Raw genomic sequence first — 15,406 nt, forward strand, 5'->3', positions numbered from 1 at the left:
GAAGTTAGGGGCTCTGATGGGCACAGAGCATCCCTGGGGAGCTCAGTGCTACCCCAGGGCACCATCCAGAGAGAGAGGTAGTTCACTGAAGAGCATCCAACACACCTGAGTGGCAGAGCTCCTGCCCAGTCCGAGCGCACAGCCTGCCCCTCACCCACCTTCCTGATGTCTTCCACCTCCTGCTCCTTGTGCTTCACTAGGCCCTGCAGGTGCATGTTCTCGCCTTCCAGCTCAGCCAGCCGCCCCTTCAGCTCGTTGCAGCGCTCCTGCAGCTTCCGCTCAGACCTCTCCAGCTCCTGCAGCTCCGCTTCGTACTTGTCTCGGACCCTCTTGATCCTGGGGGAAAACACAGGAACAGCCAGCCTGGATTAGAGCCGAGGCCCATCCAGCCCCATTTCCCATCGCAAGCCAGCACCAGACGTGAGGTGGAAGAGCCCCACAGCAGTAGATCCGGGATAATCTTATCCCACATTGGGTCTCAGCCTGGTCTCTATGGTTAGAGATCGGCTTACACCCTTAAGCAGATGGTTTCATATCCCTGTCCCAAAGATGTAATTCTGGTAACTCTGGATGTTCTTGCTGTTCACAGAAAAGTTCCATCCCTTTTTGAATCTTGTTAAATTATTGGCCTTAACTTCCTATGGCAGTGGGTTCCACAGGCTAACCACACATTGGGTGGAGAAACCCTTCCTTTCATCGTTTTTCAATTTCCCACTTTTAAACTACATAGAATGTCCCAGGGTTTGAGGGTATGGGGCAGGCAAGGATGCTGGGCAAATAAGGCCCTAAAGGGAGTCAGGTTACATGGGGGGAGGGGGAGAAGCCATTTCAGAGCTCTGTGAAGGAGGTCAAATGAAGACAGCTTTCATTCCCATAGGTGGCCTCCTCAGCCACCTGCATGGCATTGTGGGAACCATATGCTGGGCCTGTATAAAGGAGGCCTGCCCAACAGCTATGGAAGATCATTTGCAATCACTCCTGGCTTATTTAACCCCTTCCCAGCCATGGGTGTGGATGGGTGCCACTAAAAGTTTTCAGCAGGGAAGCATCTGCTTTGTCATTCAGCACTTGATGGTGCAAACCTTCAGGCATGCTACCTATTCACTCCAAAATTAACAGTGTTCAAACTGCACACACAACTGTGTGCCTACCTGGGTGTGCAAAGTTGTGAGTGAAGGTGCAAACTGGGCTTTTACACACACAAATCATTAGATGCACACCAGCCGGTGATGCAAGAACTCATGATAAGTACACGCACAAATCAGGCACACAATTTCAGGCTGAGGTTCAGAAAAACCAGGCCTTTACCATGAAGCGTAAGTGAAACAGTTCTTCAAACATGAGTACCAGAGAGCTTATTTTCATTGCTTACTACTGTGTGCCTTAATTCCTGGGTCAGGGCACTCCAGAGCCCCCCAGACTCACTGAACCCCTGCTCTACTCCACTGAGGTATGGAGCCCGGGGCATCCTCCCACACTCCAGTTAGCATGTTCTTGGCATGGAGAGGTGGGCCCAGCTACAGAGATGCCAGATGACTGGGTTGGGGGCCTAGAAGCACCAGGGCTCACTCACACAGGCTCAGTATATCCCTATGGCCACCTGGCCCCTTCCTACCTGTTTTCTGCCACCCTCTCGCACTCTTCCTTGGTAGACGACATGTCGGCCTCCAGGCGCTGAATGACCAGCTCGATCTCTTTGTCCCGCTCTTTCCTCACCTCCTCCTTCAGCTCCCGCTCCCGGGAGAGCAGCCAGGCCTCCTGGGAACAGAGTCAGACATGGGGTCAGGCGGCAGGAGATCCAATTACAATGCAGACTTGAGCTCCCATGGAGGGACGGCAGCCTCAGTGAGGAGCTGTTGTGATAACTAGGCCTACACATTTAGCCTGTGAGCTCAACTGTGGAAAGTGACTGAAAGTTCTTATGGTGTCACAATAACCAAGACAACAAACGCTGACGGGGAAAGGTGCAACAGGAAGACAGATAATCATCCCAAACCTCAAGGGCTGCGTTAAGATCCTGCCTGATAAACAAGAACAACATGAGACCAGAAATTATGAACCACCTTGGTGTGCTGGAAATCGGGCCAACAGAACAAGGGTATGGGTTTCCCCACTCACCACTTTTTTTTTTTTTTTTTTTTTTTTTTTTTTTTTTTGAGGTCCCCCAGAAGTGACTCGGGGTTGGGGGCTACTGTAGCACTGGCTGAACGAATGAAGGGGAAGTCGTGAGCTTTGCCATCAGGATTATCACCGCTGCCATCTCCTGGGACCCTGGACTTTTTTCTTCCTAATCCTGAGAGACATCCTGAGCAGACCAGGCTAGAGAGGGGGGCCCAGGTGACACCACCACCTCCATTGGCTCCAGCTGAGTCCTGACCACGATCTGGGATGTGAGACTGGCTCACTCCTCCCACCACCTGGTGTTTTCTTTCCCACTTTATTTTTCTCTTGTCTATCTCCCTTCTTTTTCCTTCTGTCTGATAAGCGTCTGGCTTAGCCAGCCAAGACAATATATTTTGCAACAGTGCTGCGAGCCTGTGACCAAGAAAGGCAGCGAAATGCAAGGTCCTAAATGGCCCATCGCTGGTACAAGTTTGCCAGGGCTCAGGGTGGCTGATCAGATCGTGAGCTGGGCCTGGGTCTTTTCAGCAGCGAGGCTGAAAGTGAGAGTTAACACCAGAGACTGAAGCTGCATTTTCTCTCATCGCTGTTCTTCTCTTTCCCCTTTTGTGGGTCTTTGTCTTGTCCTCTAGGAAACGGGATCGGACTTTAACAGCAGTGCCAGCTCCAGCCCACCTCACTAAAGTCATCCCTTCTCCCAACAAGATTACCACCATCTTTAACACCATCTAAGAGACGGTCAGACAAGGGGGGGGGGGGGGTGTCTTTCTAAAATCTCTCTCCAGCTACAGGGAAAGGGAACAAGGGTTGTCAAACTGAAAGCTTTACTCAATCCTTTATATTCCAAAGGCTTTCACTGTTTTTTTTCTTTTCTGTACCGTTACTAACAGGCGAAAAGGCTGTTGAATGGTGTGTTTGCCATGGCGCTAAACAGGCTCTGGTCTCTAGGTACCAGCCCCCGGACTGGCACTGTTTAATGCTGGACAGTGACTGGGTCATGTTAACACTGACTCTTTGGGCCCGCATATTCCATCTAAATTTATACAACAGCCACATTTGCAGCCAAGTGCGCCGTTACCTCCTTCTTCATGTAGTTGGCCTCCCACGCCTGCTTCTCAATCTCCAGCCTGTCCTTCAGCACCTTCACCTCTGCCTGCAGGAGGGAACAGTAGGGTGAGAAACCTGCTCAAGGGAGCGCCATGCACCCTTGGCCAGCCAGAAAGCCCCATGACTTCCCCAGGCAAGGCCCAGCCCCTGCTCCAGGGGGGCAGTTTGCTTCACCCAGCACATGGGGAGGAAAGGCATCCACACTGCTGAGAGGGGGCTTGGACCAATCCGGCAAGCTGCACCCAATCCAGGAACGTGGGTGTCCATTCTGCACCCCATGGCTGACAGGAGTGTGGGGTGCAGCTCATTTCAATCTGCTCACAAGGCCAGCCTCAGGGCACCCACGGGGCTATTCTATTGCCCACGGCTAGAGCCAGGAAGAGACCATGCGCATGGGCTGGGGGGCAGACCTGGTGCTGCCTCTCCTGCTCCTCCTTCCCCTTTTCGTACTCCTCCTTCAGCGCCTTGGTGACTATGGAGCTGTTCTCCTCCAGCTGCCGCCTCAGCTCCTCCAGCTCCGCTCTCTGCCTGTGGGACGCAAGGTCAGCACTGTCAGATCACTGTCACAATGCCCCTCGCCAACACATGGCCCAGCCACCTGGCAGCCCTAGTGGACCCAGCAGGACTCTCACCAGGAGTCTGTGGCCCACCCTGGCTCCTTCCAGCTCTCACAGCACAAACTCCCCAGTGAAAAGCCAGCCCAGCTATTCCTAGGCCCAGGAATGCTCGTCCCTCCACGAGATCCCTCACTGCAGTCAGATTGGGCCGTCGGCTCCCACACCATTCCAGACAGGAAACAGCAGCTGGCTTAGCAGAGCCATTCTGCTTCCACAAACCCGGGGAGCAAGAACCAGCCATCTCCACTCCCCGGGGAGCACACTGAGAAGAACCTCACAGCTGACCTCTCCTCCAAGTCCCACCAACCAGGATCTGAGCTGCTCTCCCAGCCCTTTCCGGCAGCGTGCTTGCGACCGCATGGAGAGACTGCGCCCCACAGCACAGGCTGCAGGGTCCGCCAAAGCCAGGAGTGATGCCAGCGGGAACGACAGCCCTTGAGAGACATGGAGGTTGGTGGAGACAGGATTTGGCCTAAAGGTTCACATTCTTTCTGGACTAACAATATGGTTTTAGCTAGTCCCTTGATCAGGGAAGAGCCTAAGAACCCCAGTTTCACCAGGGGGCTGGTAACGGCCAGGCACGGGCATTCGCCTCAGACAGCCTGGATGGTGTGAGGGAGAGCCGGATGCCCAAGCTCTAGGCCTAGCCGGAGCACAGACCCGTCTCTGCACCGGGCTGCTCTCACCTGGCCGCCTGCTGATTGAGCCGCTCCTTCTCCTCAGCTACCTCGCTGTAGAGCCTGCGGCGCTGCTGCTGGAGTGCCTGCTCCTCCTGCTCCAGGTGCTTCTCGTACCTGCGGTGGGGGAAGGACGGCTCCGGGAACTCGCCTGCCCTCACAGTGCTGTCCCTCTGGGGTTCCGAGCGTAGCAGTGGGACTCGGATCTGCAGGGCCCCTTGCCTCTCCTCCCCCAGCAACGCCCCAGCCCTGTTATGCCGCTCTAGCTTTGCGGGAAGCATTCATTTCCTGGCTAGCTGCCCTCGCCTCTCATTTGAGGCAGATGGGGGTGGCGGCCCATGTGGGGAAGGAACTTCTGTAGCTGAAATCCACCAGCAGGACGCAGGCTAAGGCGGGAGGTGGGGAGCCCTTGCTGGGGTATTGGCAGCTCCTCTCCGGCTGGGGCGCTGGAAGTGTCTGCCAATGGGTGCTAGTTTATCCCAGTGGGTGGGACACATGAAGGCATGAGGCAAAGCTGCAGCTGCCCATCCAGCTAAGGGGTGATTATCTCCCCCCACCCCTCTGACTCCCACACGGATCAGAAGCAGATGGGAAGGATCGAGTGTGAAACTCCAGCCCTTCCTCTGGGTCCTTACATACCGCTTCCTGGCCAGCTCCCTCTCCCGCTGGCCCTGCTCCTCCTTCTCCCGCTCCAGGATCTCCCTCAGCTCCTCTGTCTGGCGGATGTAGCGCTGGGCTGCCCGTTCGTCTGACTGAAGTAGCTCTGCCTCGTGCAGCATCTTCAGCTTCTTGATCTCCTGCTTGTGTTTGGCAATTAGCTTCTGGATCTCAGGCTCCAGCCCTGGGGGTCGAGGGGGTGGGGGGGAGGGAAAGGACACTCAGCTGGTGACACTCATGGGGAAGGACAGTGGCTCCACGCAGCCCGGGTGAATGGGGCTCTCAGAGTGTAACACACTCACACCCAATCTCAGACCAACGTCCTTGGAAGGCCTGGAGATAAGATAGGCAGCTAAAGAAGTGGGAGGGAAGGGGGCGCTACCCAAGCTTTCCAGTTTCAGGACTGAATACCCCATAACATCGATGGGGCAAGCTCTGAGTCCTTCCACCAGGACCTCAGGGAACCAAATAAAACCCTCTACTGTACCTAACTCAAAGCTAACCCTTCTTTTGGGCTTCGCCCCATCCTGCTAGTGTAAACTGTCTGGGGCAGGGACCGACAGCGCGTTGCATGCACCAACAAGTGCAGCAGTATTAATTACAGGGGTGCCGGGGAGAGGAAACTTGCTGAGCCCTGTACAGAAGTCAAGGTCCTCAGCTCAAGAAACTTAAAGTCCAAGAAGAGCATGAATCAGTCACCTTATTGTCAGCTCCAGCCAAAACACAGACTGGGGGCGGGAAGAGGGAGCCGACAACAGGAAGGACAAAGGTCCCAGAAAGCACAGTAAGGAAGCATCCTGCACTGGCCCCTAGGAGAAGGGGCTGGCTGAGCTAACAGGGCTTTCCCTTCTCTAGCTGCTAATGCTCTGTCTACTGTGATGACTCAGTACTTGGCAACTGGCATAAAGGACAAAACCAGCAGGGAACCTTCACTGCTACTGTGAGCTCAGCTTCAAAAGGGAGATGACAAAGAAAAGCACAAAGGCGGGGCAGCCCCAAAGTCAGGACCAGGATATGGAAATGCACCCAGGGCATTTCCTGACTCTCCCCACCCCCTTTGTTGATTTAAGTTACTGTTCAGGGGCATATGTCTGAAAACAGGATCTTGGCTCCTCAGAAGAGCCTGCTCTCAGCCCAATACCTCAAACCCTCCTAGCAACAACTAGCTGGGCAGTCAGAACAGCGAGTTATGGCCCCAGGCAAGGAAGCTGCAGCAGAACAGGAGATTCCAACTCCTGCTCTCACCTGACCATCAGCAGAGGTAGAAAATGCACAAGCAGAATAGTCCTGACATGTGGAATCTTCAATGAGGTGTCAGCAGCTCCTTATGGGTGGTGGTGTGAGTGGGGGGGGGTAGGGACAGGCACACACTGGCTTGCACACCTCTGCAGAGAGAGGAACCTGCTGTACCTTTCACAGTGATTTCTTTGATCTTCTTGGTTTTCTCATCGATCCACTTCTCCCGGCGGATTTTCTCAGTCGCACTCATCAGCTCCTTGAGTTTCTTGATCTCCTGTTGGGAACCAAATATCAAACTTCAGGGACAAGATGGAAGGCAATAAAACTCCTTACAATTGCAGTTTTCCCGCTGAGAGAAAAGTCCCGAGCACCAGGCAAGAGCCAATGACCTTTGATACACATGGGTAACCTGGATAGCTGCAGCCTAAGCGTGCCCTCCACAGGTAGGCAAAAACACACTGTCCCCAGTGCCTTTACCCCTCTCCTCTGATGGGGCCACTAGAGCCCTGCAGAGCTCAGCAAACAATAGCAAGGGTGTTACCTGTCCTGGTAGGAAGCCCTTGAAAATGCATCTGCTGAAAGCAGCAAACAAATGAGAGCCCCAGCTGGAAACATGGTTTAGGGCGAATCCAGGCTGATGGTGCCTATCTGAGAACAGAGAGAGGCACCTAGGCACATCCATGTGCACATGTAGTTACCTGCCTGCAGAGGCATGTATGGAGGGCTGTGTTCTGTTGGGGAATCTTTACGAGTACTTGATTTTCCAAACCCCTGGTTCAGGACAGGAGCATGGGGCTATAGGAGGAGGACAGTCAGCTGCACCTTTCACAGGATCTTGCAACATCACTGTTGAATCCACACGTGCTCTACAATGCCACACAGCTCTGCTAAAGGGGATGTTTCCTGGCCTTCCTGCAGCAGGCTGTGGCCGGGGCAGATGTTAGCATGTCACTCCTTCCTTAGACACTACTGCCAACTGCTTCCGATTCCATGGGCACAGGTGATGCTGGACACTCCAGGTCCTACTGCTCTTACCCTTCTTCTCTAGAGCACTTGTTTGGGAGAGCCAGGATGCTAGCTCCAGTGTCCTGGCCAGTCAAATGTAAATCATTAACACTTGGCACTAGAAAGTTTCCATGGAGGTTTCAGTTGAATACAGCATTCTCTAATTGCTGGCCGGAATGCAGTGCTCCTTCTCCACACAGGAGGCAAAGCACCCTGAATCCTTTTGGACGTCAGACACTATAGAACCGTAAGACAGTTGTATGACCTGGACACTGTTTGGAAGGATGGAGGGAGGGAGGGGGCCATTCCAAAGGGTCTGTGGCTCTCTTTGGACAGCACGACCCCCCTCCAGGGGGAGGAGACAGCGAATTGCACAGCAGCGAAGTCAGAAGAGGAAGAGAATGATGGCTCTGACTCAGCCACTGAGCTCAGTAACCAGTGCAGGGAGGCAGTGTGGTTGCAGCTGTTATTGTCAACGACCAACCCCCTGTGTCGAGCTGTGAAATCCTCCACACCCTCCCTGCCCCAGGCAGGGGTTTGCCTATTACCATCTTGATGCTTTCACCTGTAGGTGCTCAGAGAAAGCAGCAGCTCCAGGTCAGCCAGACAGTGCACAGAACAGAGGTGCATGGCACAGAGAGATAAAAGAATACATTTACCTGGCCACAGTGTGCCAGACTGGGGAGAAAGAGAGAGGGATGGGGGGTGAGGGGGGACACACACAAAGGCATGTAAAGTAAGAGAGCCTGGGTGGGAGCAGAAACCCAACAGGGGACTGTGGTGATGACTGGAAGATGCAACCAAGCGGGTTAGTTAACACGTGGAGAGTGCTGGGAATGCAGCGTCTACAAGTGCTAAGGAATATCACAGCTGGTCCAGCGTCACAGCATAGCTGCCCCTGCTCACACAGGTGAGTGAGTGCAAGTCACAACTAGGCTTCCTGCTAACCGGCTGCAGGAAGTGCTGAAGGGGAGGGGGGCACACGAAAGCACCAACTGCTCATTCACCCCTGTGACTCAGAACGCAGATGCGGCAGCCTAACTCGCTGTGCACTGGGGCCAATACAGAAACCTGCAGCTCTCAAAAGAGCCGAGTGGAAGAAGGGTCCCAAGAACCCATTTCCTCTCCGCTGACCAGCATGTGACTGGGGGCTAACAAGAAGGGGCTCCTGACTGCTTGGCAACTCGACTGGCCCTAGAGAAGCCGAGAAAGGGAATTTACCCCATCACACAAAGAATGACCATGGGGCTGGGGCACCAGCATGAGACCTAGGAAGCCTGGGTTCAGCTCCCTGCTCTGCCACAGACATCCTGTGTGACCTTGGGCGAGTCCCTCTGGGCCTCAGCTCCCCTCTGTACTACGGGGCTAACCGCCCTGGCCTGCTGCACATGGGGATGTGAAGATAAATGGACTAAAGATCATGAGGCCCCCAGATACTACAGTCATGGGGGCCAGAGGAGTACATGGGGCAGACAGATCATGGCAGGAGCCCTCAGCCTGGATCTGTACCACCCCCTCACTTTCCCCAGCTATTCTCTCATTAGTAAGTATTGCTGCCGTGGAATCAGCCTCACATCTCGAACAGGTGCTGGGCCAGCTCAGCCCACTGCAAGATGCGAGCCACCCAGGAGCTCTGTGGAGTACAAGCACACTTGCCTTTCCCTCCTGTCTGGACTCAAACTCCGGCTTAAAAACCAAAGTGAAACGAGTTTGGTGGGTCTTGACTTAGTTTCTATGCGTCCATGTGACAAAGTGGCCACGGTTTGATGCTAACGGCTGTCTCCGCTCCGTGCAGGGCTAGGAAATAAACAGCAGGAGGTGTGATAGGTCAGGACTGGCGTTCATTGGCAGGTCTGCGGGCAGGCATGGGGCCAGGAGCAGAGCAGCAGAAGGTGCTGGAGGTCCATTGTCAGTGTGCATGGGAGGGTCGGGCACCCTTGCCAAGGAGTCAGTTCAGAGCTGCTGAGACTGGCTGACGAGAACAGATACAAACACCCTCTGACTAAGGCGAGGGGATGAGATGCTGCTCTGTCTGACCAGCGCACAGCGACTGAGTCAGGGGTAAAACCTGGGCTACGGGAAACGCAGGATGACGGTTCCTCACGACGAGGCAGCGTCCCGCAGAGGATGGACTGTTTGCCGGAGGGCGGCAGGGAGGGAGGACAAGCTGAGTTCTCAGAGGCCTTTTGCCATCGCTCCCTCCTAAGGTTCCCCAACCCACGTTACCCTCAGGCCCTGCGCATTTCCAGCCTGGGAACAAGCCCCTCTTTACAGTATCCGAAGCCACAAGAAGTGGGGCTGCAGTAAGAAACTCTTCTTCAGAGGCAGGTTTGTTCTGGTGCCTAGCATCCCTCTCCACTGGAGCGAGGCCTCACCCCACACTGCCCAAAGGGCTTGGGGCGTCACCTCCGCAGCCTGGCCTCGGTTGGGAAACAGGCCGTCCTCAGCAATCTGACACCAGCAGCTTTCCATTGCGTGCCCAGCCAGGCAGGATGGAAGCCTCTACCTGGGAACAACGTGCTTCCCGCCTCCTCTGGCTTGCCAGCTAGACTCAGACTGGGACCCACCCCTCAGGGGAAAGGCGTGCTCTCTCCTTTTCATCAGCAGAAGAGGTAGCCAGGACCTGGATGGCTCCAGCCTAAGAAAGCCCACAGATTGGAGAGGACACGCTGTGCTCTCCCTCTGCTGTGATCGTCTCAGAGCAAGTCTTGTCTCTCCACTTCCCACCCCCCACACATCCCCCCTGCCTCCAAGCCTTCTCACCAGCTCATGCTGCTCCTGCATTTGGGAAATCTTCTTGGTGTATTTCTGGTCCACCTGCTTCAGCTCTGCCACCACAGCCTCGCACTTCTCACTCAGAACCTTCTTATCGTCAATCAGCTGAGAGAGAGGGTGGGGGAAGGTCAGATCACCTGCTCGGGACGGAGCTCCAGTCCACATTATGGGCACTGACTACACCACAGGTCCTTGGGAAGTTAGCTGGCAGAGCATCCTTTAACTACTCCAAAGGCTGGTATAGAGCCTGCTCCCTCTCCCCACCAGGCAGCCCCTTACTGGAGAATGGGAAGCCCCCGTCACACCCAGGCACAAGGAGTTTGTAACTGGAGCAGACTCCCAGTGCTTCAAGGAGGACCACTGGAGGGGTGCAAAGAGAGGGCTTCTGGCTTTGTGATTCTAAAGCATCCCACCCGGGAGGGGAGATTACCTGGTCGATGAAGGCCAGGTGTCTCTGGATAGCAGCCTCGTACTGCTCTCTCTGCAGCTGGAGCTGGTGGCTAAGCTCCTTCTCAGTCTCTTTGACATGCCGCACAGTCAGTTCCCGCTGCTGTGCCTGTCAGGCGCAGGGGAAATAACCACAGGACGTTAGGGAGAGCTACCCACCCACAGCCGGGGCTGGCATAACCGGTCACTTTAGTCCTGAAGGGCACAGAGAGGACAGAGACCAGGAATGGTGCCTGCCCACTAGGTTCAGCTTGACTGGGATTGAAGGCTACCCATTCTCGCCTCCTGGGGCTGCCAGGTCCCAGTGTGAGGGGATGGGGAGGAGAGAAAGGGAGCAGAGCGCAGACTGGGCAGGTGGGGCCAGAGGCAAGAAAGGCAGCCGTCCTGCCATGCTAGCGCCCTTCCTGAAGAGTTGCAAGCTGGATCAGGAGCGTGGCCAGGACCCAAGCAGCTCCCGTTAGGGTCACTGACACGTGCTTTGGCAGTACAGAGGAGGCTCAGAAGTCCCCACCTGACTGGGCATCTTGCGTACAAGGAGCGTGGTGGTGAGCACGCCATGGATGGAAGGGATTGCCCAGCCCCCCAGCTGGGCTTTCCCAGACCACTGCCAATGGCTCAGTCTGCCTCAGCTCAGGAGCCATCCCTCTGGTCCCTCCATGTTAGCTTGGCACCATGATGGAGAGGATCTGCCCCCAAATTGCCAGCGGTACTTCGCATGGCTAAATGCTCGCCTTGCGGTGCAGGGGGTGGTACAGCTGCCCTCTCACATGGTAGAGAGTGCAGGCCAGCCCTGAAGGGCCAGTTCTGGTTCCCATTGCTGCAGGCCCCCTGGCCCTCACTCCCACCCCAGGCTGGTGAGTGTCTAGGCTACACACCAGCGCGGTCTGCAGCAGGGTGATGGCTCGCTTCTTCTCCTCCACCTCCAGTTTCAGCCTCACGATGGAGCTGGTGACCTCTGTGGCTACGGCGGAAGCTTGCTCCAGGTGGGCCACCTCCTCTTCAGACAAGAGCCCCTGGGAGAGGAAATCAGCTCAGTGTAGGACCAGGAAACCCGCTCCTCCCACCAGCATCCACCCGCCAGGTCTCCAGAGGCAGGAGGGACTCAGCCACTGTACTGTCAGGCCCCTCAAACGGGCTCTGGAACCCCACCCTCACCTACAGGACAGGTCTCTCGCTAGCCTCCTGGAATGGAGACAGTAGATGTATTCCCATTCCATGCCCCAAAAGCCACACCCCAACCTCCCACTTGCCCAAGGCCATGCCTTTTAGAGACTCCCCGCCATCCCAAAGCATCCTGTAGGAGTCCAGAGAGTAGCAAAATGTAGGGGAACATGGTCCTAAGGCCTTGGCGGCTTCCCCTTTTCCGGCGAGGACGACGACGGATCTATTTCAGCTTCCATTACATTGGCCCCACGTCATTGGGACACGCTCTCATTCTGTTCCACATCAGCTTCAGAGTGGAAGAGCCGCTGGCAAGCTCCCACTTAACACACAGTCTAGGTGCTAGTCTAGCACACTGCCCTGCCGCTCACCTCCTGCTGAGTGGCAGAGGCAGCAGATCTGGGCCGCTCCTGCTCTGACTTCTCCATCTCATCCAGGAAGGTGATGATGCTCTGGAGCTTGGCTTCAGAGAGCAGAGCCCCGTCCCCAGGGACACCGGGGCAATGGTTCAGCTTTCCAAACTTCTCCAGGTTATCGGCAGTCAGGGAATTTGAGTCAGCCTCCTGCTCAGGGAGAAGATGTATTGCATTCATGGACACAGCAGCCAGCAGGGAGAAGTGCAGTGCAATTGCACAGCAGAGAGCGGGGACTGCAATGGATCCGAATTCTTCCATCGCCCCCTAATGGCCAGTCCTCATATGGACACACTCACACTCCACGTCCACAGGAATTCTCCCGGGACAAGCACAGCCTGAGAAGGGTTTTAGCAAGGCCCTGCTGCTCGGGGGGGGGGACGACTCACAAGTCATACATGCTCCAATTCCCCAGCCAGGCCAAATTCCACCTTGTCCCCAACTGACACTCCCAGCGGCATTTCATGGGGCATTAACTTTTCATCCCCGCTCTCTCCTGCCAAGCACTCGATCCCTTCTCTGATTGCGCGGCTGTAGCAGCGAGCCCAAGGAGGGAAGCCTCCTTGCCCGCAGCAGCCTTAGCCCAGCTCTGTCTAGGGGATGGTCTTACCCAACCCTGAGCCCTGACATTACCCCATCTATCCAGGCATATTTGTCTTTCTTGTAGAGCTTAGGTTGGGGCAGCAGCTCTGGCTCCTCCTCCAGCAGTTTGAGGGTGTCCAGAAGCTCACTGAGGGTGACCTTGGACTGGGCTCTGCTGGTCGCAGTGACCACCATCTGCAGCTCCTCACTGGCCAGCTCTCCGGAGTTCACATCCTAGGGAAGAAGGGGTGGGAGGAATTGAGGGAAAACCCACACATGGTAAGACAGTTTATAGGGCCTGCCTAGCTGTAATCCGGGCTTTAAATAGCCACAGAAAGCCGGGGGCTCAGTGCGGCCTGATGCAGAACAGGGAGATCAGCAGCCCTTTGAACTGAGAAAGGTCCATCTCTAGGGCTGCGTGAGCAATGCACAGTCAAGCTTTCTCTGCAGTTGGGTCATTTTCCAGGCTCTCATGCAGGCCTCTTCAGCACAAACCCCGGGGCTGGTTGAGCAAAGGGCTGAGCACCTGCTGGTCCGCACTGAGCCTCACTGAACCGAAAGGGTCTGGAGGGAGGAGAGAGGAGGGAGAGAGAAATCCAGTGCCTGAGCTTTCGAAAGCCCCAGTGACTGGAAAGAGAAGAGAAGAGCTGAGCCCACCTGCGGTTTGTCCTCTGCCATGTTATCCTGTCCAGTGCCCGAACTGAGTCCTGGAGGGAAGATTTCTGCGGGCTCGGCAGCTGCTGCACGGAAATTTGCATCTGTGGGAATCAAAGCAGCATTCACTGCTTTACACCAACCCAAGAGCAACCACCACATGCCCTGGCCCTCCTTCCGGCTTCCATGCCCCAGCACCCTGCTGCCCTGGCTCTCAGCCGCTGGCAAGAGGTGCACATGGAGCTATGGTCTGAAGGCCTCGGGGAGATTCTCACCTGCATTATTGGCCTTGACGACACTGTTGGAGGGACTGATGTTCTTCACAGAGGCTGGCTTGGTGGGTTTTTTCCTTCCCACCCGTCTGCTCTCCTTCAGCAGCACCAGCTCCTCCTCCGCGAGGCGCTTTGCATCAGCGGCCTTTTGGGCTCGTTTCTGTTGAAGCTCCTGTAACAGGGGACTGTCCGTCAGCACCCTGCCCGGCACAAGGCCGCCCTCTGCCCATGCTGCCAAGACTCTGAACCATCAGTTTGTGTGATCAATGGCTGGGGGCAGGGGGTCAGAGCTTGAGCACTGGGGAAGATGCTAGTGAGACTGGCTAAACTTAGCGCAGCAGGCACTGAAGGGTTAACGAGCTGACAATGCCATCCAGCAAGACCAAGGATATCACTTAACAATGAACATGTCCATGCTGCATCGGCAGCCCCCGGAGACCGAGCCTTCCCGCCCAGGGCTGGCAGGGTGGGAGTAACCACGGTACAGACTGCGAGGTGCTCCGATAGTGCAGTGACGCGGGCACGATACATACGACAGATGCTGCATGCACAGCAGCAGAGCCAATGCTCCCGGCCAGCGTGCTTCCACCTGCCCTGCAGGGAGTCCAGTCTCTGTGGCCCACTGAGCCACGGCCTCTCTGCAGGGACTGCCAGTTCGGATGTGGACGGTTGTTTTCCAAGAGCTAGACTGCGATCAGCTTTTCACACAGACAGCTGAACGGCAAGAGACTCCAGGCTGGCCAGGGCAGAGGCGCTGTATCCCACCCCACGCTGAGCTGCCCAGCCTCCCCGCAACTCTTGCCCCTACTTACGCTGCGGGAAGCCCTTGTAAAGGCAGAGAAACTCCCCTCCCCGCCCTTCCCCACATACACATTAAAGATGGCTCCTGAGTAGGTAAGCCAAACAAACTGATCCACCCATTACTCAGAGCCCACTGGGCCCACCATTACCTGGATAGCAGCTCGCCGGGCCAGCTGGGCCTTCTCCTCCCGGATTCTCCGTCTCTCTTCATCCTTCTTCCGCTGCAAGTCCAGGATGTTCCCCTCCTCCATCCGTGGCTGCTGCCTTTCCTTCACAGAAGCACAGATGGACGTTATTGAGAACTATGGATGCTCCTCGCCAGCATTTGCTGCCCATAGCAAAGAGATGCGAACAAACCACATTTCCCGCCTGTCTGGGTTGCCCTGAACCCAGAAAGTTTCCTGCCCCAACCCTCCCTTTTCAGAGACTCTGGGCCCAGAGAGGTTTCACCCTAGGGTGCATGTTTATGAAACACTAAAAGCAATTATCTCTGACTGGGTTTGAAACCACTGGTAAGACAGGCTTAAAAATAGAAACACATGCAAGAGCTACATTTCCCCCCCATTTAGATAAATAATTAAATACAAAGAAATATAAAAAGCTGCAGAGGATGCACCACTTCCTAAGGTGCCAGTTATTACCAATGGGGCACAACAGGCCCACACAGGACATCACTGCCCTAGACATTATGTGTCCCCAGCAACCTGACCCCGGAGAACGAGGACTGGTGCCTTCAACAGGAGCTAATGCTGTTACTGCCAATCAAGTGGCTGTTTGCAGCTATGCCAAGGGAAGGGAACGACCCTTGGAGAAACCACTCAGAGGCTGACGCAAGGGGCTTGTGGCCTGGTTTTCAGAGGAACTAAATTCCCATGGTT

At 55.5% G+C, this 15,406-nt stretch overlaps 1 protein-coding gene across 2 annotated transcripts in view; it reads right to left on the reverse strand.

Annotated features, from left to right (window-relative positions):
• CEP131 (centrosomal protein 131) overlaps window positions 1-15,406 on the reverse strand; it is a 28,935-nt gene that overhangs the window by 2,422 nt on the left and 11,107 nt on the right. The window contains exons 9-23 of one of the 2 annotated variants that reach the window (XM_027818437.3): window positions 14,678-14,797; window positions 13,731-13,899; window positions 13,459-13,559; window positions 12,853-13,035; window positions 12,178-12,369; window positions 11,521-11,658; window positions 10,629-10,754; window positions 10,187-10,303; window positions 6,590-6,692; window positions 5,162-5,363; window positions 4,532-4,639; window positions 3,639-3,756; window positions 3,200-3,274; window positions 1,616-1,758; window positions 159-336 (exon numbers count right to left, since the gene is read on the reverse strand). In XM_027818437.3, coding sequence (XP_027674238.2) covers window positions 159-336; window positions 1,616-1,758; window positions 3,200-3,274; window positions 3,639-3,756; window positions 4,532-4,639; window positions 5,162-5,363; window positions 6,590-6,692; window positions 10,187-10,303; window positions 10,629-10,754; window positions 11,521-11,658; window positions 12,178-12,369; window positions 12,853-13,035; window positions 13,459-13,559; window positions 13,731-13,899; window positions 14,678-14,797 — 2,073 coding nt within the window. The remainder of the gene's footprint in view (window positions 1-158; window positions 337-1,615; window positions 1,759-3,199; window positions 3,275-3,638; window positions 3,757-4,531; window positions 4,640-5,161; window positions 5,364-6,589; window positions 6,693-10,186; window positions 10,304-10,628; window positions 10,755-11,520; window positions 11,659-12,177; window positions 12,370-12,852; window positions 13,036-13,458; window positions 13,560-13,730; window positions 13,900-14,677; window positions 14,798-15,406) is intronic. The other variant, XM_037914036.2, reaches the window with a different exon arrangement.

Source organism: Chelonia mydas, chromosome 14 (genome assembly GCF_015237465.2).
Source record: "Chelonia mydas isolate rCheMyd1 chromosome 14, rCheMyd1.pri.v2, whole genome shotgun sequence".
NCBI classification, from domain to species: Eukaryota; Metazoa; Chordata; order Testudines; family Cheloniidae; genus Chelonia; species Chelonia mydas.